At 43.8% G+C, this 24218-nt stretch overlaps 1 protein-coding gene across 2 annotated transcripts; it reads left to right on the forward strand.

The window, feature by feature from the left end:
* Positions 1 to 702: 702 nt before the first annotated feature.
* LOC117670810 (acyl-coenzyme A synthetase ACSM4, mitochondrial-like) lies at positions 703 to 24097 on the forward strand. Of its 2 annotated transcripts, none has more exons than XM_034426262.3 (14): positions 703 to 829; positions 2790 to 3040; positions 6141 to 6351; positions 6798 to 7005; positions 11360 to 11503; positions 12289 to 12445; positions 15121 to 15200; positions 16770 to 16893; positions 17502 to 17582; positions 18924 to 19025; positions 19703 to 19830; positions 21792 to 21891; positions 22930 to 23049; positions 23828 to 24097. In XM_034426262.3, the coding sequence occupies exons 2-14, from the start codon at positions 2834 to 2836 to the stop codon at positions 23912 to 23914; spliced, it is 1749 nt and encodes a 582-aa protein (XP_034282153.2). In that variant the 5' UTR covers positions 703 to 829; positions 2790 to 2833; the 3' UTR covers positions 23915 to 24097. The 2 variants fall into 2 exon arrangements, with proteins under 2 accessions (XP_034282153.2, XP_087734640.1); XM_087878514.1 differs by having other exon boundaries at positions 2821 to 3040.
* Positions 24098 to 24218: the final 121 nt, after the last annotated feature.

Genomic DNA, 24218 nt, shown 5'->3' on the forward strand with positions numbered 1-24218 from the left:
CATTACCCCCACCACAACCAAGCCACGCCCACAGAACCAGTAGTAACAACTTTTACATTTCACCCCTGACACAAATCAGTGGTGGGATTCAACCGTTCATCCTTATTTTAGGTAGTAAAACCTCAGTATTCAGGTTAAATTGCCGCGTTGGCACTTTGCAATAAATAAATAGGTTTTGGATTGACGTTTGGGCACTCGGTCTCTAAAAGTTTCGCCATCCCTGGCCTACACCATTTCAGACAAATGCTTGCCCAATCTCTTCTTCAAAATCCCCATCCCACCCACAGACGTAGGTCTGTGAAACGTTCCTCCACCGTGCCCACCCTTCTTGGACAGATTACATAACTTGTCACCTGCACAGAATTAATCCTGCAGCAATGATACCCTTCTCTTTTCCTTTTCACGGTTTTGCCTTTTTTTAAAAAAAAAAAAGAAAAAGGCGGAATGTAATTGGAGAAATTTAAAAAAAACTCTGTTCCCATGAATGCATAATTCTTTTCTGTAAGGCTCCAAGCAGAATATTGTGGTTGTGATTGACACATCAGTTAGGAATGCTGTTTTGGACTGTAGGCTCCATCCACCCTTCGGCTCCAAACTGTGTCAAGCTGAATGCATGTCAGAGTGCCCACGGATACAAACAATCCCACGCCCCAATCAAATTCAGGCTTGGCCTTTTCATTGAGAGCCGCCTACTGCACAAAGTTAAATCTTCTGGGCTTTTGAAAGCGTGATTACGGAAGAGAAGCCGAGGAGGTGACACTTCCATCCACCTGTAGAAGCTTCGGAAAGACAAATTAAACAGAGCTTGTCCCCCTCTGGTCACTTTCAGGTAAGGACAACTCTGATATTTTACCCTTCCTTGCCATTTCTTTTTTTTTTAAGTTTTTTTTATTTTTATAAACAAACATACAATACATAATCAATCTATCAGTGTATCCTCTTAGTACATCTTTTGTGTCTTCTCCCTATTCCTCAATAATTTCTCATGACTTGATATTTGTGATTTCCTTTGTTATAACATTTCTCCCACCTTTCTTTACACTATTACTTTATGTATATCTCTTCTCTACCCAATAATAAAATTGCCCCCAAATCTGATAATATTCCGATTCTTCTCTTTCTTTAAGCACCAAAGTCAATCTATTCATTTCTGCACAATCCAATTATTTTTTCCTCCATAGGAATTTTCTCTGCTTTCCATCTTTGCGCAAATACTATCCTCGCTGCAGTTAACACGTGTACAATCAAGTATATATTTTCCTTACTAATTTTCTCTGGTAAGATAGATACCCAGTAGGAACAGTTCAGGTTTTAAATCTATATGTTGTTGTATCATTTCTTCTAACCATGTTTTAATTTTCATCCAATAATTCCTCGCTTCTGGACATGTCCACCACATACGATAATGCGATCCTGGTAACTGATGACATTTCCAACATTTTGTGGATTTATCTTTAAACATTCTTGCCAATTTTTCAGGAGACATGTGCCATCTATAAAATTTCCTTGCCATTTCTACCTGATAATTTCTCCCTGCTTTGCAACGGTTTCCACAATTGCTTCTCTGTCCTCGCAAGAGTGCAATGAAGAACCCTGAAGAACGTTGATTTTCCAAGATTCTCTTTCTGCCCAAGTTAGATGTAAATTTGCAAGTGATTGGTATTTTTTTTTGTTTTGTTTTTTTGGAATAATTCTGTGGGAGAGGGATTTGAAGAGAGGCGAAGGAACGAGTGATGCCCAATGCTACTAACATGATGGTAGAACAAGGCGGGTTTGGGTCACTAGTTTATGAATTGCATTGGCTTTTTCTCTTGAATAAAATTATTTCCTGGACCCTACCTGCTGCTAATAGGGATGCGGTGGCTCAGTGGCTAAGATGCTGAACTTGTCGATCGAAAGGTGGGCAGTTCAGCAGTTTGAATCCCTAGTGCCGCATAACAGGGTGAGCTCCCATTACTTGTCCCAGCTTCTGCCAACCTAGCAGTTCGAAAGCAGGTAAAAAATGCAAGTAGAAAAATGGGAACCACCTTTAATGGGAAGGTAATAGTGTTCCGTGCGCCTTTGGTGTTGAGTCATGCCGGCCACATGACCACGGAGACTTCTTCGGACAGCGCTGGCTCTTCGGCTTTGAAACGGAGATGAGCACACCGCCCCCTAGAGTCAGGAACGACTAGCACATATGTGCGATGGGAACCTTTACCTTTACCTTACCTGCTGCTAACAGACATTTTAGAAGGAGAAGAATCAACACGCATCTCACCAGCCAGCTTAGGTGTTCTTTGACATGCTGAACCTGATAACAAATCTATTTATTTATTTATTTATTTGTTTGTTTATTTATTTATTTGTCAAACATGTACAAGATAGCAGGTATAAGTATGAATATAGACATGAACGAAGGAAATGAATACAAATAAATGGGGACAGTAGGACAGGGACGGTAGGCACGCTGGTGCGCTTATGCACGCCCCCTTTACGGACCTCTTAGAAATGGAGTGAGGTCCACGGTAGACAGTTTAAGGTTGAAGCTGTGGGGGTTTGAGGATATAACCAGAGAGTCAGGTAGTGCATTCCAGGCATTGGCCACTCTGTTGCTGAAGTCGTATTTTCTGCAATTGAGCTTGGAGCGGTTTACCTTGAGTTTGTATCGATTGTTTGTCCATATATTACTGAGGTTGAAGCTGAAGAAGTCATTGACAGGTAGGACGTTGTAGCAGATAATTTTGTGTGCTACTTTTAGGTCAGACCATTTAGATCAAATCTATTTCTAACCTCTTCCTTCCCCGAAGAACCAACTCTAATGCAGTAGCTCCACCGCAGGCTCCATTCAACCATGAAGATCTTATTCATCAACCACAAGTTGCTGACGTCCGTTTGGAGGAGCAGCAGGAAACTTGGTGGATCGGTCCCCCAAGCCGCGAGGCTGTTTACGTCTCTCAATCTTTCCGAGTTTGAAGCCATTAATCGAGGGGACAAAGAGGTGCCGAAGTACTTTAATTTCGCAAATGACGTGTTGGATAAATGGTCTAAAATTGAAAAGGTAAGGTTCCTTCCGAAGAATTTTAGAGGAGGGGGACTCCTGATGGATGTGCAATGTCCCCATATCTCTCTTTTTTTTCCCCCTTCAAATAATTGAAGAGAAATGAGACAACATACCAGATTGGGACCTTGATACTTTGTCAGCCCCAAATTTTAAGCAAATCATGTAGCGTTTGCTTGTTTTTAAGTATTAAAGTATTAATAGTTTTAAGTATTTAAATATTAAGCATCATGGAAGAAAATATTGTTTGGAACTCCATTCCCTTATACAGTTCGCAAAGAGTGCAATGTAAATTTGGAAATTATAACCATAATTCGTGTCTCAGCACTTCCCCTGATAACCTGCATGCTTGCTTTTTATTTATTTCACTTATTTTTAATTATTAAAATTTGTTTTCTGCCCTTCTTGCCACAAGGCAACTCTAGGCAGCTTACAACATTAAAATGACACCATAAATATTGGTATAAATGTGTAAAATCACACCAAAATTGCGATAAATAAATACAACTTTTTCTTCTATCCAGGTGAGATTTCTCTTCTTCGGATATAGTCTATCTTAATTTTTTAAATTAAATGGTTTATTTGTTTTCATTTTTCTCTTTTTTGTATTCTTTTTTTAAAAGAATAGCGTAACGTAAATAAGAGATTTTCAAGAATTATAAATTCAAAAATGTCAGAAGTAACATGAATATAGTTCTATGTGCTACGATTTCCTGCATCAGTTTAGAACTTTAAACCATAACTAAAATAAAATTGGTCTACGATGATTTAACAGCAAAACCCAAGATGATATAAATTATAAATCAAAATGAGAGATAGCAACAATTTCTGCCTCTTTTAAGAATTCTATTCCTAAGGAGAAGAAAAGAAGGAGACTAGAAAAATATTAATATATATAATATATAAGAATAAGAATAAAAAAGGACAAGAAATAAGAAAATAAAAACAGCTGAATCCTGAAAATCCACTCCCTGCTCACTAGAATTTTTTTACGTTTCTAAAATATTCATTTTATTTTAAACATTTTGTTAGATGCAAAAAAACAGCAAATCTCATAAAAAGTGAAACAGAGACCATGAACAAGTAAAAAGCAGATTTATTAAATATATATATGAATGTATGTATGTATGTATGTATGTATGTATGTATGTATGTATGTATGTATGTTTTTCTTCTAGCCAGGTTTCCCCTACGTAACCAAGGTTTTTTGTAGCTCCAGCTCAGTAGAATCACATCACAGAAGTAAGAAAATTGATATTGTACCTTTACAGGGAGGATACATAAGATATGGGTGTGACCTACTGATGAAAGCAAACGAGCTAGAAATGGATCTATTTGGGTCTCCCACCTAGCAGTTAGAGCTTGCTAGCTGTTAGAAAGGAAAAAAGCCCAGAACCGAGTAGATGTGATTCTACTGAGCTGGAGCTACAAAAAACCTTGGTTACGTAGGGAAAACCTGGCTAGAAGAAAAACACACATAAACCCTACGAATAAGTAAGAAAATTTATATATATATATATATATATATTATAAGCTTTTGCAAAAGGGTTCTCCCATGGAAGAGAGAGAATGTCTGACCACTTCGATTACATGGTTTAAATACAGTTTTCGAGGTACAACAATACAATGCAAACGCATTGTCTTTAGGTCTTATATAATATTTTGGCTTTCTTAACATGTTCTGCCTGGAGTTCCCCTTCAAAAGTACCATCCAAAAATACCCTTTACATATGTTTTCATACCTATTAGTTTTGTTCTCCTTAATTGATCATTAGGCTCTTCCTCTTTTTCAATAGAGCTTAGGTCAGCCTGACCCAATTTAGAATATACCAAAGCATCTATTTCCTCAAAACAAGCATCACAGTTCCTTTTTCCTTTCCAGAATATAATGTTTACTCATGTCCTATTCTCAGGGTTATATAAATCAGGTTATATGAAGGTTAAATATGTCGTTACATTGGTTATGCTTTTTTACAGGAATAATTCATTTTTCTCTCACATTTATATAGCAGCTCATCTTCTAACGAACTCTGGGCGGCCGCCAATCATGCATTTAAAAAACACATGAAGTTATATTAAAACTATAAAACCAAACACATTAAAACATTAAACTATCTTTCAATCTTCCCCAATCTTCCAGATGTGTGAACTTACAACATCCAGAACTCTGAAGCCCACAATGATCCATTCTGGAGGTCAAATCCCCACATTTGGAAGACAAAACCGTTCTGAATTTTTTTATTAGGTTCACTATTTTCCTTTCTCATTCTACGAACTAAAGAAATAACTTTTGATTGACTATCTCAACGGAGAAACCTTCTTCTATTGTCTGGTTGAACCTCCCCAGATCAGCTTGCTTATTACGGTGGAGGAAACTATGAGCATTTGTTTAATTTTATATGTTTATTTATTTGTCAAATATGTATAAGATAATAGGTAGAAGTATAAACATGGTTATGAATACATGAAATGGATAGTAGGACAGGGATGGAAGACACGTTGGTGCGCTTATGCACGCCTCTTACAGACCTCTTAGGAATGGGGTGAGGTCCACAGTAGACAGTCTAAGGTTAAAGTTTTGGGGGCTTGGGGAAGAAACCACAGAATCAGGTAGAGCATTCCAGGTGTTGACCACTCTGTTGCTGAAGTCGTATTTTCTGCAAACGAGTTTGGAGCAGTTTACCTTAAGTTTGTATCTATTGTGTGCTCGTGTATTATTGCAATTGAAGCTGAAGTAGTCATTGACAGGTAGGACGTTGTAGCAGATAATTTTGCATACTATGCTTAGGTCAGACGGAAGACGGCGTAGTTCTAAATTGTCTAATCCCAAGATTTCGAGCCTGGTGGCATAAAGGATTCTGTTGTGAGCAGAAGAGTGGAGGACTCTTCTCGTGAAATACCTCTGGACTCGCTCGATTGTACTAATGTCCGATATACAATGCAGGTTCCTGGCAGACGAGCTGTATTCAAGAATTGGTCTAGCAAAGGTTTTTTATGCCCTAGTTTGAAGTACAATATTACTGGAGAAGAAGATTAGCTTAACAATTCTTAATGCCTTTTTGGCAATGTTGTTGCAGTCTCTTTCGATATTGTTTTGCAGGATGGAGGGAGACCCCATCACCCAGCTTTCTGGTGGGTTGATGGAAAAGGAGGAGAAGTGAAATGGGGCTTTGAAAAACTGGGCTTTGTCTCCAGGAAAGCAGCCAACGTACTCAGGGGACCCTGTGGCCTACAGAGAGGAGACCGAGTGATCCTCATTCTGCCTCGGATCCCAGAGTGGTGGCTGCTAACCGTGGCATGTATTAGAACAGGTAAAAAAAAAAAAAACCCTCATCAGATAAGGAAGCAATTCGGAAAATATTAGGCTGTGCAGAGATGGACAGACTGACTTTAAAAATAAAAGACAAAGAAGATGGCCTTACAGGTTTCGTAAAGGGTAGGCTTCTTGACAATGGACAGGTGTATGACAATATCATCAAGTATGTAGCACTGTTCTACAGGGGGAGGCAGGTATCCTAGTAGGATCTTAATTTGAGACGGATGAAGTTCTACCTTACCTTGTCACTGCCTTCAGTTGTCCTACCTCCAGGCTTCCCTAAAGTCATAATGATGGATGCAGGAATGATGACCCAGAACCTCATCTTCCATTCTTGCTTTTTTGGGGGAGGGATGGAACAAGGTGACTTTTCAAAGCTTCTCGCGAAGGAGCAATGTAGTAAGAACATCCTCAAAGTTATGTATTTATTCACCTTGCCAGGGATCATCTTCATCCCAGGGACCCCACAGCTGACAGCCAAAGATATCCAGTACAGGCTCCAGGTTTCCAAACCTAAAGGCATCATCACGAATGATTCGCTGGCCCCCATGGTGGACACCATCTCTTCGTCATGCCCTTCTCTGCAAACCAAGTTGCTGGTCTCCGAGGGCAGGCGAGAAGGATGGCAACATTTCAAGGAGCTGTTTGAGTAAGGCACAAGGAATAACAGATTAACAGAGTTGGAAGAAGGGACCTTGTAGGTCATCTAGTCCAAGCTGGAGATCCTACACCATTTCTGACAGATGGCAGTCCAGTCTTTTCTTGAATGCCTCCAGTGATGAAGCTCCCACAACTTCTGAATACCACACACCTAGGGGTGGGATTCAGCCAGTTTTGACTGGTTCAGGCAACCCGGATGTTAATTTTAATCTGGTTCGCCGAACCAGTAGTTGCAAGGACTGGCTGACCCCGCCCACCTACCCCCCACCCTTCCCAGGAGACTCCACATCAGTGGTGGGTTGCCCCCGGTTCGCATCGGTTCTATAGAACTGGTAGTAAAACCGGTGGGAGACTTCGCCTACTGACCCCAACGTCATCATGCGCAGAAGAGCAGGCATGCGCGCTTACTTTGCTCGCGCGTGCACGCAACCCCATTGCAAACCGGTAGTAAAGGTAAGTAGAACCCACCCACGCTCCGCATGGCCCATTTTAAATGCCAGGTAAGTGCAGGACCTGCGTGGAGGCTCTGGGAGGGCGAAAAACAGGCCTGCTGGAAGTACCGGAAGTCCGGAAATGGGTTCGTTTCCCACCTCTGGAGCCTGGGGGGAGGCCGTTTTTGCCCTCCCAGAGGCTTGAGGAAAGCCTCCGGAGCCTGGGGAGGGCGAAAATGCTCCCTCCCCCCCCCCGTGGTGCAGGAAGCCGACTAGGCCATGCCCCCATGCCCACACCCACCCAGCAACCAGGCAGAGAACCAGTTGCTAAAATTTTTCAATCCCACCCCTGGCACACACCATTGCACAGAATGGATAGGAAATATGTTAGGGACGGCAGGCACTCGGTAACCGTAGCCTTTTAGAAGGGAGAAACTCATTTTGGCTAAATTACCATCCAGAAGGACAAATGCAACAAAGCTGCATGCTGAGACACTTTGAAATTGATAACTATTTTAATTTCTGAGCCATTTTAATATATATATATAAAATCGAGGCTGATCAAGGCTGCCTGGACAAGTCCCTACAATTTTCTTGGCAAGGATTTTTTAGAACCAGTTTGGCATTGCCTGTTTTTTCTCAAGGCTAAGAGAGAGCTGGCTTTGTGCCTCAGGCAAGACTAGAACTCAATGTCTCCTGATTTCTAATCTGTTGCTTTAATCACTACACCAAACTGGGTCCCTAAATTGAAGATAGACCTCTTTAGCTTCTTTAAGAAAGAATGGGAGAGAACCTAACAAAACAAAGGCCAAAAGATTACTCTAGAATACGATGATGGATTGACTAAGGTAAAGGTTCCCCTTGCACATGTGTGCTAGTCATTCCTGACTCTAGGGGACGGTGCTCATCTCCGTTTCAAAGCCGAAGAGCCAGCGCTGCCCGAAGATGTCTCCGTGGTCATGTGGCCGGCATGACTCAATGCCAAAGGCTCACGGAACACTGTTACCTTCCCACCAAAGTGATCCCTATTTTTCTACTTGCATTTTTTACGTGCTTTCGAACTGCTAGGTTGGCAGAAGCTGGGACAAGTAACGGGAGCTCACCCCGTCACACAGCACTAGGGATTCGAACTGCTGAACTGCCGACCTTTTGATCGACAAACTCAGCGTCTTAGCCACTGAGCCACCTGTCCTTTCATTGATTGACTACATTGATTGACTACATGCCATCAATTCATTGTTGACTCTTAGCACCTATATAGATAGATTTTTCTCCAGGATGGCTTGTCCTTCACCTGTTCCTTCGCTTCTTTCAATGGTGCCCATATCGTCACCATAATTGAGTCTTTCTACCTTGGTGGTTGTCCCAGTGGTGGGATTCCACCGTTGTAACAACCGGTTCGCTTCACACGTGCAGTACATTTCAAAATAGCTCTAAAACTTATCTTCTACTGCAGCCCTGGTGAATAAAACAGCTGAGGCGTGGCAATCCACCCTACCGCTCTGATCAGCTGGGCTTCAAACAAAGGAAATATAGGTCGGTATAGTGCAGGGAGGGCTAGTGGGCCCAGCTGATCATCGGAGCAAACCTGTTTGCTCTCAGTGGATCATTGGAGCTACCGGTATGCCCGAACCGGTGCGAACCAGCTGGATCCCACCCCTGGGTTGTCCTCTTCTTCTCTTTCCTTCCATCTTTCCCACCACCAGGATCTTCTCCAGAGAGCTGGGTCTTCGCATAATGTGTCCAGAGTAGGATCATTTGAACCAGTGGTGAAATGTAAAATTTGTTATTAGCGGTTCTGTGGGCGTGGCTCGGTGAAGGGATAATGTGACTGAGTGGGCGTGGCCAACTTTTTTTTTTAACTTTTAAAAGCATTTTTCTACAACCTCAAAGAGGTTGTAGAAAAAATGCTTTTAAAAACCTCTGACGATCCCAGCTGAGCCGCGCAATCATCAGAGGCTTTTTTTTTACTTTTAATAGCATTTTTTCTATAACCTCTTTGGCCAAAGAGGTTGTAAAAAAAATGCTTTTAAAAGCCTCTGACGATCAGGCAACTCAGCTGGGATCGTCATAGCCGGCCGAAGAGCTTGTCGAAAAAATTCTTTTAAAAGCCTCTGACGATCCCAGCTGAGTCGCGCGATCATCAGAGGCTTTTTTTTTTTACTTTTAAAAGCAATTTTTCGGATGAAGAGGTCGTAGAAAAAATGCTTTTAAAAAAAAGACTCTGATGATTGCACAGCTCAGCTGGGCATTGGGGGGGGGCAGGGATTTTTGCTACCGGTTCTCTGAACCACCACCCGCCATCGCTACCGGATCGGGGGATCCGGTCCGAACAGGGAGCATTTCACCCCTGAATTGAACCTGGAAGTATCTGAGAACCTGAGAAATAGCAAAATGGATCTGGCAAGGGTAGATAAGCGCTGAGAAGGGGAAAGTGAGAATGTTACACATGGGAGTCTATATCGTGTTCCAGAAATCTGTGAACGTAACTGTTCAAAACAGTTTTGAAAGATTTGTGGTCTGCAGTTGTTGACGTCCCTTTTGAGTTCAGCTTCTCCGTGCAAAACAGCGATCGATCGAAATGTAAATTGTGAATGCAGTGTTAAAGGTAGCAATTTTGTAAAGCAATCATTCAGAAATCTACTTCCCAGGAGAGAAAAAACAAGCTCTTTAACAGACACTCTCGGTGGCGGTGCTTTTTAAATATTGTGAAAAATAAAACAAGCAGGTGCTTAAAACCAATAACGCAGGTCCTTTGCATGTCTGAGTGCCACTTTCCACCATCGTTGTAGGTCTGAGAGGCATTTAAGTCTGCAAATGAAACACCTACCTGGGAATAATTCTCAGCACACTCAGCGAGCTTTTCTTTCCAGTCAACACACATTAGACTCCGCTCTGAATTTCTGGCAGATAATTACTTCATTCAGGCAGGGAAGGCAACAGGGAGCCCTGAGGCAGTCAACACTCTAGATCAGGGGTGCCAAACTCAAGGCCCGTGGACCAAATCCTTAAATCTTGCTTAAATCTAGCCCACGGGCCAACCTGGAAATATCAAAGGACCGGCTTGCAGTGCTTCTGCTGGCCAAAATGGGCCATGGGCAGCGGTGGGCTTCAAAAGTTTTAGCAAGGGGTTCTCTGCCCGGTTGTTGGGTGGGTGTGGTCATGGCGGGCGTGGCCTAGTCGGCCTCCTGCACCACAGTGGGGAGGTATTTTTGCTCTCCCTAGGAGGCTTTCCTTGAGCCTCCGGGAGGGCAAAAATGGCCTCCCCAGGCTCCAGAGGCCCTCTGGAGGCTGGAAACTGACCCGTTTCGGCCTTCCCGAACTTCCGGTAGGCCTGTTTTTTGCCCTCCCTGAGCCTCTGTGCGCATCCTGCACTTACTTGCATCCAAAACAGGCAGTGTGGGGACTCCTGAGAGGGGAGGGGCAGGATGGGCAGGGCCGGCCAGGAGTGGGATTTGGGGGTTCTCCGAACTGCACAGAATCTTAGTAGAGGTTCTCCCGAACCCCTACGAACTCCTAGCAGCCCATCCCTGGCCATGCCCCCCTCCCCGCCCGCGAGGCACATTTTTGGGTGGAAGAGTATTGCAGGAGGCTGTCCAGGTTGAAAACGCGGTGTGGGGAGGGACTGCATGTGTCTCCCCCCATGCCCCATTTTGGCTGATAGGATGCTGCAGGAGGTGTCTGTCTCATCTCCCCCACTCCCCGCTCCCCCTGCTGGCCCGGGGAAGGCAACTACAATTCTGATCCGGCCCTCGAAGAAATCCAGTTTGACACCCCTGCTCTAGATAAAACATCTCTCTAGGAGTGATGTGATCAGTTTGCCCTTGTTGATCAATGGGTTTTTTTTTTAAAGTGAGAAGGATGAAGTTTCTTTGTGTTCACGGCTGATGTCCTTCCTTGGGTTCCTTTCAGGGATGCTCCTTCCCGCCACGACTGTGTTCAAACCCAGAGCGATGATCCAATGGTTATATACTTCACCAGCGGAACCACAGGTTCTCCAAAGATGGCTGAACACTGTCAAACCAGCTTATCCTTGGGCTTGGCCCTAACGGGAAGGTATCCTTCTTAATTTTCTTGCAGGCCTTGAACTTAACCCCAACCAACCAGAATTCGGTCTATTCAACCTCTTGGAGTTTCATGCAAGGTGTTCTGCCCCAGCTACGGGTCCCCAGAAGTGTAGACCCCTTTCAAAATGCAGGCTTTAACCACCAATGTCCTTATCAACCTCCTATGAACAATCTGCTAAACAAAGTCCGACAAGGGTTGGCAATCAGCCCAGAAACCAAGTTGTAGCAAAAAAAACTCACTCTCAAAATGCTCTGCGTAGGACCAAACGTTGTTTCCAGCAACATTTGCCAGCTGTGTGAGAACTTAAATAGGCTAAGGAAGTGGCCAATTAACCCGAAGCCTTACTCTCAAGGAGACCTCCTCCTGAGTAGCCAACCCTGCCTTTTGGCAGCCCTACGTGCTCGAGCATTGAGAAGAGGCTGCTCCACTTCACTCTCTTCACTTGAAGGAGCCTCTGGAGGTTCTGAAGACCCTGGCTGAGTTTCTGCCTCTGGCACCACATCCTCTTCAGCCTCCTCGCTGTCTGACTCGAGCACCGGCTGCACAGGCTGCTGGCGCGACACCACACCAGCCTTCTCGTCGTCGGGATCAGCCACAATCTGCGCAGGCTGCTGGTGGGCCACAACACAAGACCTCTGGAGAAGTGATGGCCCCAGAGAACAATTGCCAACAAAGAACCTCTTGAACCCTGTAGAAAATTTAAGACCACGTAAAAAGATCTTGTCTGTTTGAAGGTAATCCAGAGTCTCACCTAAAATGTCTGTGCCTCGCAGGTATTGGCTGGACTTCAAGCCTTCAGATGTCATATGGAACATGTCTGATACTGGTTGGGTGAAGGGGTCTTTGGGAGGGGTCTTCGGCCCTTGGCTTCGAGGGACCAGTGTCTTCATACACAGCATGCCACAGTTTGACCCAAAGGAACTTCTAAAAGTAAGAATTATACATCCAGTCATTGGTGGTGGGGGGAATGTATTGTGATCTTTGATACACTAAACAACCAGCGCGTTTCTTGGTCCATCTGTCTGCTGGTTTAGACAGGAACACAACATTTTTATTTTGGCAGCTTGGAACCAACTTCCAGAGGAGGTACCTGCACCACAGTGAGGGGGGATTTTTGCCCTCCCCGGGCTCCAGAGGCTTTTCTCGAGCCTCCGGGAGATTGAAAATGGCCTCCCCAGGCTCCGGAGGACCTCCAGAGGCCAGAAACAGGCCCATCTCCTGCCTTCCCAAACTTCTGTTAGGCCCGTTTTTTGCCCTCCCTGAGCCTCCGCACACACCCTGCCCTTACCTGCATCCAAAACGGGCCGCATGGGGACTCCTGGGAGGGGTGGGGGGGCCAGCCAGGAGTGGGATTTGGGGGTTCTCCGAACTGTACAGAATCTTAGCTAGAGCTTTCCCGAACCCCTGCGAACTCCCAGCAGCCCACCCCTGCTTGGGATTAACACAGGTCCATCATCCAACAGAAATTTAAAAACATAAACTTAAAAAACAACAACTCAAAGGACAGATCCAATGGACCATGAGGTCTTTTCCTGCCATCAGTTTTCTATGATTCTATGTTTTATGAAACTAATGTTCTGTCCCCATCCCACACACGCACCCCCACAGACGGCCCGGAGTTAATAAGCCACACAACAAAATCTTTGAAGATAAAGCTGGCAGCAACCCAGTGGCTAGCTGCCAATTCAGACTTTACTCACACAAAACAAAGATTGGACTGCAAGCATTCCGATAAAGCAGGCAAAGTTTCAGCAATACAAGGATTAGTCCAAATGCAGTCCGACAAGGCAGGCAGAAGTCCAGTAACGCAGAGATCATGGATTATTTCTAGTTTTTGCTCGTCACAAACTGAACCGGCCACCACATCCACATTTATACCCTGTGGGGTGTGGTCCAGTGACTCAGCTAATCTCTGGCACGCCTTCCCCTCTGCTGTGCATGCTTCTCCCTGCACCGCTGCCGAGGATCCAGCCAGCACTTATCTCCCTCGTCGCTGTCCACCTGTGGCTGCGGGGACGTGCTTGGCTCTGGGCCTATCTCTTGGCCTTCGGTGTCCTCCGGAGGCATTGCTAGAGAGGAGGGTCCTGGAGAGGGAGGCCTTGCCAACTCCTCTCCCTCACTCTCAGAGTCTGCATCTGTCAATAGCCCAGGCTCAGGCAACGGAGCCACAACAACTAAATGAGCAGTAGTATCAAAAGATGATTTTTGTTTTTAAGTGGGTCAGACTAGGTAAGACACCTAGAATCCCTTCACCATTATCCCTGATCTATATTTCTCATTTCTTCTTGACTTTCCAACTCCCGTTATGTCTTGCCTTTAATCCTTCTGGCTTCGTACCGCTGGATTAGTATCAAAGGTGCTTTTTGAAAAGAGCCGCTGGACTTTTTTTTGTTTTTGTTTTTCCTTGAAGCCGTTTCACTTCTCATCCAAGAAGCTTCATCGGTTCTGGCAGGATGGTGGGGGGAGATGGAAGGATAAAGCTTCTTGGATGAGAAGCGAAATGTCTTCAAGGGAAAAAAAACCAAGGAAGTCGAGTTGCCTTTTGAAAAAGCACCTTTGAGACAACTGTGCCCTGGATAACTGAGAATCTCCAAAGAGATGCTGGATTTGTAGATTATTATAATTATTACTGTTATTGTTATTATTTTATTCATTAAACATGAAACTCTGTCAACTGAACATTTAAAATTGTATCACAAATACCATTGACTGGTGCTAATCGTTGATACGGGTTGCTGCCAGCATCCTAGGGATCAACCAAGTATCTTCTTAAAATGTATTTATTTTATTTTATTTATTTATTTATTTTTAAATTTATATACCGCCCTTCTCCTTGAGGACTCAGGGCGGTGAACAGCCAAGTAAAAGCATAAACTACAAACATTAAAATACAATTTAAAAGATATATATAAATTTGGCCCCATGATTAAAAACAATAACAAACAATTATAAATATTTTTAAAAGCTTGCTGGAAAAAGAAGGTTTTAAGGGCACGACGGAAGGCACCGAGGTCTTGGATTCTCCTTATCTCTGGGGGCAGCTGATTCCAGAGGGTAGGTGCCCCCATGGAGAAGGCCCTCCCCCTGGGGGTCACCAGCCTACATTGTTTGGCTGATGGCACCCTGAGGAGGCCCTCTCTGTTGGAGCGCACAGGTCGATGGGAGGCTGTCGGTAGCAGCAGGCGGTCTCGAAGATAACTGATGATGTTCCGAGTAGCACATTTTTTTTGCAGTTCCGCTAGTGTTATTGCAGGAAGCTGCAATTTCTTGATGTATTTTGTCAAATTCTTGGACATGGTACCAAGTGCCCCAATGACAATGGGTATCATTGTCACATATTTCATCCATAATCACGTAGTTTCGATGGCCAGGTCATGATATTTCGTGACATTATTATTGTTGTTATTGTTGTTATCATCATCATCATCATCTTTATCATTATTAAATTTATTTGCCTCCTGTCTCATCATGGGCTACTCCAGCAAAATCCAGAAGGTAATAGCTTTGCCAACCTTTAACCCAGAAAGAGCTTTAAAGAATGAGGACGATGCAACTCCATCATTTTCACATCCGTTTCTTCCTCCTTCCTTTTTTCCTCTCTTTAGACGCTTTCCAAGTACCCAGTGACAACCTTGTGTACTGCTCCAACAGTCTACCGCATGCTGGTGCAGGAGGACCTTAGCAGGTAGCTCCCCTTTTTTGCGACCGTCTGACAAGCAAAGTCAACGGGGAAGCCAAGTTTCACTTAACAACCAAGTTACTCACTTAACAATTTCAGTTAGTCGCTTAACAACTGCGGCAAGGAAGGTCATCCAAGGGGGCAAAATTCACTTAACAAATGTCTGACTTAGCAACTTTGAAATGTTGGGCTCCATTGCCGTCGTAAGTCGAGAACTACCTATACAACATTTCTGTCAGCAATCTCTTGAGTCCTTCCTCTGTCTCTCTTCGGGAAAACGTAACTTGCCATTTGTACTAGTAGTTTATCTTCCCACTGGATTTATTTTTTTAAAAAAAAAAATTGAGTTCCTTTTTTAAATGAGAAAGACGAGTATCGCTTCTGAGGATAATCCAGGCTAAAAACAATCCCAAAATATACAGCATTTTTTTTCTTTTTGTACCTCTCTTCCTCTCTCGTTGACTTTCTTAATTTCTGTTTGTATTTTATTTTATAATAAACTTTAATTAAAAAAAAAAGTGAAAAGTGAAATCTAGACAGGCCCCGACACAGGGGTGGGTTCTACTTACCTTTACTACCGGTTTGCAACAGGGCCGCACGTGCTCTCTTCTGCACAAGCGCAGAAGCATTTCGGTGACGTTGGGGTTGGTGGGCGGAGCCTCCCACCAGTTTTACTACCGGTTCTATAAAACCGGTGTGAACCGGAGGCAGCCCACCACTGCCCAGACAGACAGAGGCAAAAGTTCCAATCAGCTAAAATTTGCAGACTCTTAGTACACACAACTTTTTTTTTTTTTTTTTTAATTTGATTTATATGCCGCCCTTCTCCGGAGACTCAGGGCGGCTTACAGTGCGTTAAGCAATAGCCTTCATACTTTTGTATATTTATACAAAGTCAGCTTATTGCCCCCACAAACTGGGTCCTCATTTAACCTACCTTTAGAAAGGATGGAAGGCTGAGTCAACCTTGAGCCTTGGAGAGATTCGAACCAGCAGTAAATTGCAGGCAGCTGTGTTAATAACAGGGTGCTTTAAACCACTGTAGTACCAAGGCTCTGGTACAACTTTGTCTAACAACACCCAAGGCTGTCTCTGATTAGAATTTGCAAGCAGCCTTTACACCCTGCCAATAAAGGAGAATATTTGCAGCTCATCCAGTACTGATGATGTTACCTAGTTGGGTAAATGAAACGTCTGTAAGAAAACCTTGGTAGTACGGTGGTCTAAAGCACCCTGTTATTAAGACCAGCTGCCTGCAATTAAAGTAAGTTCGAATCTTGCCAGGCTCAAGGTTGACTCAGCCTTCCATCCTTTCTAAGGTAGGTAAATTGAGGACCCAGTTGTGGGGGCAATAAGCTGACTTTGTATAAATATACAAAAGGATGAAGGCTATTGCTGAGCACATTGTAAGCCGCCCTGAGTCTCCGGAGAAGGGTGGCATATAAATAAATAAAAAAAAAAAACCCCACCATGCTCAGAGAATACCAAGCCCCCCTCATTACACCCTGCTTAATGATAGAGGCTCTGAATAACTATAGAAAACCGATCTCTTTTCTTCTTTTTCTCTGCATGAAGTTACCCATTCAAGAGCCTGTCTCACTGTTTGGCTGGAGGGGAACCGATGAACCCGGAAGTGGTGTCCCAATGGAAAAAACAAACCGGGTTGCAAATCTACGAAGGCTACGGACAAACGGAAGTCGTACGTGCCTGTTCATAAAAGCTCCTTTCTCTTAACCAGGATAGTTAAGGACCCAGTAGCTAAAGGTGGTCAGATTTAGGACTGGGATTTTATTTTTATTTTATTTTTTGTAAAAAGTTTTTTATTTTTCAATTACAAAGATAAACATCCCATCTTTCCTTATGCAGTGTGTCATCTGGGTACAAATATCTATGTGCAGCATCTTTCGCTATTTGCCACGTCATTCACATTCACATGATTTCTCTAAACTTAATATTATAATACCATGTTTCCCCAAAAATAAGACATCCCCTAATAATAAGCCCAATCGGGCTTTTGAGCGCATGCACTAAAATACACACCTACACCGAAAATAAGCCCTCCCCAAAAATATTTATATGGCAATAAGCCAAGCACTTATTTCAGGGTTCAAAAAAATATAAGACGGTCTTATTTTCGGGAAAACATGGTATATACTGCTTCCCGGTGCTTGACACTCCTCTCTAAGAGATTTACAGAGTCAGCCTATTGCCCTCCAATATTCTGGATCCTCGTTTTACCGACCACAGAAGGATGGAAGTGTCCAAAAGAAGGGCAATTCCAGGAGTATTCAAAATTGTTTGCTACAGGGGATGATAACAGCCAACGAAAAAGGGAAACCAGTTAAACCAGGCTCCATGGGGACTGCAGCTTCACCTTACGACGTTCAGGTAGGACCACTCACCTGGCTCAGGTGAGATCAAGTTTGGAAAGTCTATTTTTAACAGGGGAGGAAACCATGTATTTGTGGGAGGGGTTGTGGTTGTTGTTAGTTGCGAAGTTGTGTCCGACCCATTGCGACCCCATGGACAACGTTCCTCCAGGCCTTCCTGTCCGCTACAATCCCCCAGAATCCATTTAAGATCACGCCAACTGCTTCGGTGACTCCATCCAGCCACCTCGTTCTCTGCCGTCCCCTTCTTCTTTTGCCCTCCATCGTTCCCAGCATTAGGCTCTTCTCCAGTGAGTCCTTCCTCCTCATTAGGTGGCCAAAGGATTTGAGTTTCCTTTTCAGGATCTGCCCTTCTAAAGAGCAGTCAGGGTTGATCTCCTCTAGGACTGACCGGTTGGATCACCTTGCAGTCCAAGGGACTCGCAGGAGTCTTCTCCAGCACCAGAGTTCAAAGGCCTCCATTCTTTGGCTCTCAGCCTTCCTTATGGTCCAACTTTCACAGCCATCCATTGCAACTGGGAAAACCATAGCCTTGACTAGACGCACTTTTGTTGGCAGAGTGATGTCTCTGCTTTTTAGTACGCTGTCTAGATTTGCCATAGCTTTCCTCCCCAGGAGAAACGTCTTTTCATTTCTTGGCTGCAGTTCTCATCTTGGAACCCAGGATCTGTCACTAACTCCATTTCTTCCCCATCTATTTGCCAGGAATTGAGAGGACCGGATGCCATGATCTTAATTTTCTTAATGTTGAGTTTCAAGCTAACTTTTGCACTCTCCTTCTTCAAGACCCTTCATTCTTTTCTTTGCTAAGAGTCCATCAACATTGAAAAGAAGCACTTTTTTGGTCACACTTGCTGAGTTATAATACAATTTAGGAACGAGGTGCTTATAATTATGGATTGTGTCTGGACAATTACGATGAGATATGGTCACTGTTTATTGAGAAGTTTCGTGCAAAACTTCTTTTTTTCCATTTAATTGTGTCCGATTCTCAGAGGCTGCGTGGAAAAGTCCCTACAGTTTTCTTGGCAAGGTTTCTTCAGAAGGTAGCTTTTTTTTTCAGGGGTAGCTTTTCTTTTCAGCCTACCCATCAACTTCAACTGATGGTAGGATCAGACCTGGATAGGACCTGGATTTGTGAGCCCAGGAGATTCCAGGGCCAATCTGAGATAAAATTTTTTAAAAAAAGAAAAAAAGAAAAATAGATTAAGGTGAGAAGCCCACTTTTCTCTTCTTGCCAAGGAAATTATATGGATGGGCCCTCAAAGTCAGTAGGAATTCTGCTCCTCTGCTTTTCCTTAACTCTAACTCTTCCTTCATCTTCCTTGCTGTTTTCTAGATTGTAGATGAAGATGGCAAAGTTTTGCCCCACGGACAAGAAGGAGACATTGCTATCAGGATAAAACCCAAGCGTCCCTTTGGCTTCTTCTCTCACTACGTGGTAAGCAAGGAAGCAGGAAGCTCTCTCTCCATCCATCCGGAAGTTCAGTGAAAGCAGCGGGATTTGTGTCTTTCCTCGTTGCGCAGAAATGTTGGGAACGTTCTGGAGACCATCATATGGGGGAGAGTTGCTGTCAACGCATGGGCAGTAGGCAATGCGGCATGCAAAGACCCTACTTTCCATTCATGATCCTATCCATTCATTCATGACCAACATCTTGCGACGGGGTTCTTCAAATGCAGTGGCATAATTTTTTTAGAGAGAGGGCAAATTCTCCTGGTTTCTTTGTCAACATGAAGGTTGTAAATGAGTGGTGCGGTGGGCCAAGAGGTGGAGTCTCACAGCCCTCACAATCAGGAGGCTGTGAGTTCGATCCTAGGTAGAGGCAGATATTTCTCTCTCTGCGCACATGAGAATATGTCTGCCGAAAAAAGCTCCAAATTGGCAACAGGAAAGGCATCTGGCCAGTAAACATCAGCTCCATTCAGTTGCCCAGGCTCCACTCCGCAAGGAATTATGGGGTCGTTAAAAGAGGAGGAGGAGGAGGATGAAGGTTATAAATGGAAGAAGAAGGTCCCTGGTTAAACTGCATTGCTTGAAGCTCCTGGGAATTGCAGAACATAGTTTAAAATCGTGCCAGTAGAATCCAGCATCCATGTCATTTTGTTAATGTCCAGGACAACCCAGAAAAAAACTCAGCAGTTGTCCGGGGAAACTTCTACATCACTGGTGACCGAGGCTGGATGGATGAAGATGGCTATTTCTGGTTTATTGGAAGGTCTGATGATGTCATCATCTCCTCAGGGTTGGTCCATCTCAACATATGTTAGAAAAAGTGGGAGGGTGGGAAAGCATCCCAAAATCATTGTTAGCATCATCTGGGTCAGGACCAGATTGGTCTTGAAAGACCCTTCTGTTGATCTTTGATTTCATTCAGATGTCAATGTTGGCCAAGCCCAACTCAAATTGGGGTGACTTCTGCTAAACTCCACATAGCTGCTCAAAATCAAAGAACCCAGAATTAGTCAAAGATCCAATAGAATTAAGACTAAATAAAGAATCTTGGAAAGGATATAAGAATTGCCAACCCTGATTTATTATTGATTTCATGAAACATCATTATTAAATTATGATTAATAATAATTAATAATTTATTAATAACAAGGATTTAATAATTTAATAAGGATTATTATTATTAATCCTTATTAAAATATGAAAGGCAGGATATTAAATAAATTAAAGCGGAGTCTTTTTGATGATGTGAAATCTTTCTTTTCAGTTCCTTGACTGAGTTTCTAAGATGAATCAACAAACAGCCTCCAATCTTCTGATTATTTATTTCTAATATTCTTTCATTCCTTGTTCTTTTTTTTTATTCTTCTTTAATTTCCAATCCTGGTTTTGGGATCTCTCTCTTTTTTAAAAAAAAAAAAAAAATTGATTTATATGCCGCCCTTCTCCGGAGACTCAGGGTGGCTTACAATGCGTTAAGCAATAGCCTTCATACTTTCGTATGTTTATACAAAGTCAGCTTATTGCCCCCACAAACTGGGTCCTCAATTTACCTACCTTAGAAAGGATGGAAGGCTGAGTCAACCTTGAGCCTGGGGAGATTCGAACTTACTTTAATTGCAGACAGCTGGTGTTAAATTACAGAGCTCTGTCTGTTGAGCTATCCAGGCTCATTTTTCCATCTAAGTAGATCCAATCTTGCTCAACTTTTTGAACTAAGACAAGATCTGCTAAGGAGCAGCCCCTGCCCCCCCCCCAAACTAGGCAGTTGAATTGTAATTATATTTAAATATGCAAATTTTGGTTTTGTTCTGGGTCCCATTTGCCAAATGCCACACCTACACTACACAGAGCCGCGGTGGCGCAGTGGTTAGAGTGCAGTACTGCAGGCTACTTATGTTGACTGCCGGCTGCCAACAATCTGGCAGTTCAAATCTCACCAGGCTCAAGGTTGACTCAGCCTTCCAACCTTCCGAGGTGGCTAAAATGGGGACCCAACTTGTTGATGGCAATATGCTGACTCTGTAAGCCATTTAGAGAGGGCTGTAAAAGCACTGTGAAGCGGTATATAAGTCTTAAGTGCTACTGCTCCTTCCTTCCTTCCTTCCTTCCTTCCTTCCTTCCTTCCTTCCTTCCTTCCATCCTTCCTTCCTTCCTTCCTTCCTTCCTTCCTTCCTTCCTTCCTTCCTTCCATGGTGTGCAGTGATTAAAATGCAGTATTGCAGGCTAACTCTGCCCACTGCCAAGAGTTCAAACCTGACCGACTCAAGGTCAAGGTGGGTAAAATGAGGACCAGATTGTTGGCGGCAATGTGTTGACTCTGTAAACCGCTTAGAGGGCTGTAAAAGCACTATAAAGTGGTATATAAGTCTAAGGGCTATGGCTATTATCCTTCCTTCCTTCCTTCCTTCCTTCCTTCCTTCCTTCCTTCCTTCCTTCCTTCCTTCCCTCCCTCCCTCCCTCCCTCCCTCCCTCCCTTCCATGGTGCGCAGTGGTTAGAATGCATTATCGCAGGTAAACTCTGCTGACTGCCAGCAGTTCAATCCTGACCGGCTCAAGGTTGACTCAGCCTTCCATCCTTCCGAGGTCGCTAAAATGAGGACCCAGATGGTTGGGGACAATAGGCTGACTCTGTAAACCATTTAGTGAGGGCTGTAAAAGCACTATGAAGCGGTATATAAGTCTAAGGGCTATTGCTACACCCAAAGCCCTACATTCCATTTAGAGGCAATAATTTGGTTCTTTCTTCCCCAGATACCGCATTGGGCCTTTCGAAGTAGAAAGTGCTTTGATTGAACATCCAGCCGTGGTTGAATCAGCTGTTGTCAGCAGTCCGGATAGTGTCCGAAGGGAGGTAATGAAGCTTTTCTATAAATCTGAAAATTAGTTGCAGATTTAAGGAGGTTTTTAAGAAGAGATTGGACAACAATATGTCTGAAATGGTACAGGGTTTCCTGTCTAAGCAGGGGGTTGGACTAGAACAGGGGTCCCCAACTTTTCGGACCTCAGGGACCACTAAATTCATAATATTAAATCCCGCGGACCACTAATATGATCTGCCTAATGACTGGCTGGGTGGGCGTGGATAGTTTATAGGCCCTATTTATACTGAAATCAAACTTTTACGCGTCTTTCTCCTGTCCGCATGGTGTGCGTTGAGTTTGAAGTCTCATTCTTTGGGGTGGGAAGGAGGCCTGACCTAGGCTTCCTTAGCAAGTATAAAGCACAATCGTAGTCCCGCAAAACCTCTTTTATGTATACGACTGTAAATTACTTTCATTTACAATCTGCAAGGCTTGATAAACTGTCCTTCAGAGGAGCATCCATCTCACGTGGAACGCTGCCAGAGAGCTAATTTCCAGACGCAGGGCAAGGCCAAACTTGGCACAGAGTCACAAACCGAACTTTCAGATCTTGAATCGGCCAGATGAACTAATTGCTTCCTGCAAAAGCTCACGTCCCGTTTGCACCTCTTTTATGTCTTATGGGAGGGGCCAATCATCTCCAAGCCTTACTCCCAAGTCGACCCTGTTTTCTTCATTGTTCTTGTTGTCTGGCAGCTCTGCGCATGCACACACTGGGAACAGGCTCCCGCTGTTCTTCTGCCTCGCTGTTGTCAGACTCCGGAGGCTGCACATAACTATCAGATGGCCCTGGCCCCCTTTCTGCCTCCGATGCAGAGTCTTTGTCTGAGCTTTCCTCATCCCCTAGGACTGGCCCAAGTTCCTGCCCAACCTCCTCACTGTCTGACTCTGCTGTCAGTTCTGCTGGCCGCCGGCGGGCCACAACAGAAGGAAAGTTTCCACCTGCCTTTTTGTTTTCATAAAAAAACTTGTTTGCTTTTAGTCTGACCTCTTGATCAGGAGCTGCTATGGATGGCTTTGTTTTCCAGGTGGTAAAAGCATTTGTGGTTTTGTCTCCTGAGTTCACATCACACGACCCAGAGAAATTAACTCGGGAGCTGCAAGATCACGTCAAGAAAGCGACGGCTCCATACAAGTATCCCAGAAAGGTGAGTGTTAGAACAAGGTGGTGTTGAATCATACAGAAGCCTGCTCTGAAGGGCCATAACAGAATAACCTTAGAATAGAATAGAATAGAATAGAATAGAATAGAATAGAATAGAATAGAATAGAATAGAATAGAATAGAATAGAATAGAATAGAATAGAATAGAATAACAGAGTTAGAAGGGACCTTGGAGGTCTTCTAGTCCAACCCCCTGCTTAGACAGGAAACCCTACACCATTTCAGACAAATGGTTATCCAACATCTTCTTAAATACCTCCAGTGTTGGAGCATTCACAACTTCTGGAGGCAAGTGGTTCCAATGATGAATTGTTCTCACTGTCAGGAAATTTCTCCTTAGCGCTAAGTTGCTTCTCTCCTTGGTTAGTTTCCACCCATTGCTTCTTGTCCTGCCTTCTGGTGCTTTGGAGAATAGTTTAACCCCCTCTTCTTTGTGGCAGCCCCTGAGATATTGGAAGACTGCTATCATGTCTCCCCTAGTCCATTGGGTTGGGGGGGGGTTGGACTAGATGACCTACAAGATCCCTTCCAACTCTGTTAATCTGTATTCAAGTCCTTCTTTTCATGAAATAGTTGTTTGCGGCTTAACAACCACGTCAAAAAGAGTGTGACTCATTTAACAATGCTCATTGAACAATGCTGAAATTCTGATCTCCGCTGGGGTCGTAATTCAGGAACTACTTCAATCTCCCCGACCTTAGAAAGGAAGGAGTTACGATTCTTTCTTTTTTTTTTCCCCCTTTCTTTTTATTATTTCGTAAGGTGGAATTCGTACAAGAGCTGCCCAAGACGATCAGTGGCAAAATCCGAAGGAACGAACTGCGAAAACGGGAATGGGGACAAATTTAATTCCACGTCATCCCACCATTATTTGCAGACGGGATCAGCTGGCAGATTTCTGCGTGTTCAGCATTTGCAAAGCTGAAAGCTGAGCAGCTACCCCGAGCCCGGTGAAGTATGTAACTTCTGAAGAGCGTTCCCAAATCAGTAAAAATAAATTGGTTTGAGGGAGCCTCACTTTCTGAACAGGAATACTCTGGTGGAGTGAATCATATTTTTGCCTTTTTTTAGCCAATATTACACTCAGGGGCACTCCTGCGTTTTAATATTTCTTTTCTTAATTTCTGGGGTTCCCGACCAGTATCAATACCTT

The sequence above is a fragment of the Pantherophis guttatus genome, chromosome 14, assembly GCF_059756535.1.
Source record: "Pantherophis guttatus breed Tessera chromosome 14, ASM5975653v1, whole genome shotgun sequence".
Lineage (NCBI taxonomy): Eukaryota > Metazoa > Chordata > Lepidosauria > Squamata > Colubridae > Pantherophis > Pantherophis guttatus.

What these genes read in the sequence shown, in the direction of transcription:
- LOC117670810 (XM_034426262.3), top strand. Translation starts at nt 2,834, where the DNA reads ATGAAGATCTTATTCATCAACCACAAGTTGCTGACGTCCGTTTGGAGG. An exon ending in CGTGGCATGTATTAGAACAG is followed by an intron (nt 6,352 to 6,797) that starts GTAAAAAAAAAA and finishes TCACCTTGCCAG; the next exon opens with GGATCATCTTCATCCCAGGG. An exon ending in GTGCAGGAGGACCTTAGCAG is followed by an intron (nt 15,201 to 16,769) that starts GTAGCTCCCCTT and finishes CTCTGCATGAAG; the next exon opens with TTACCCATTCAAGAGCCTGT.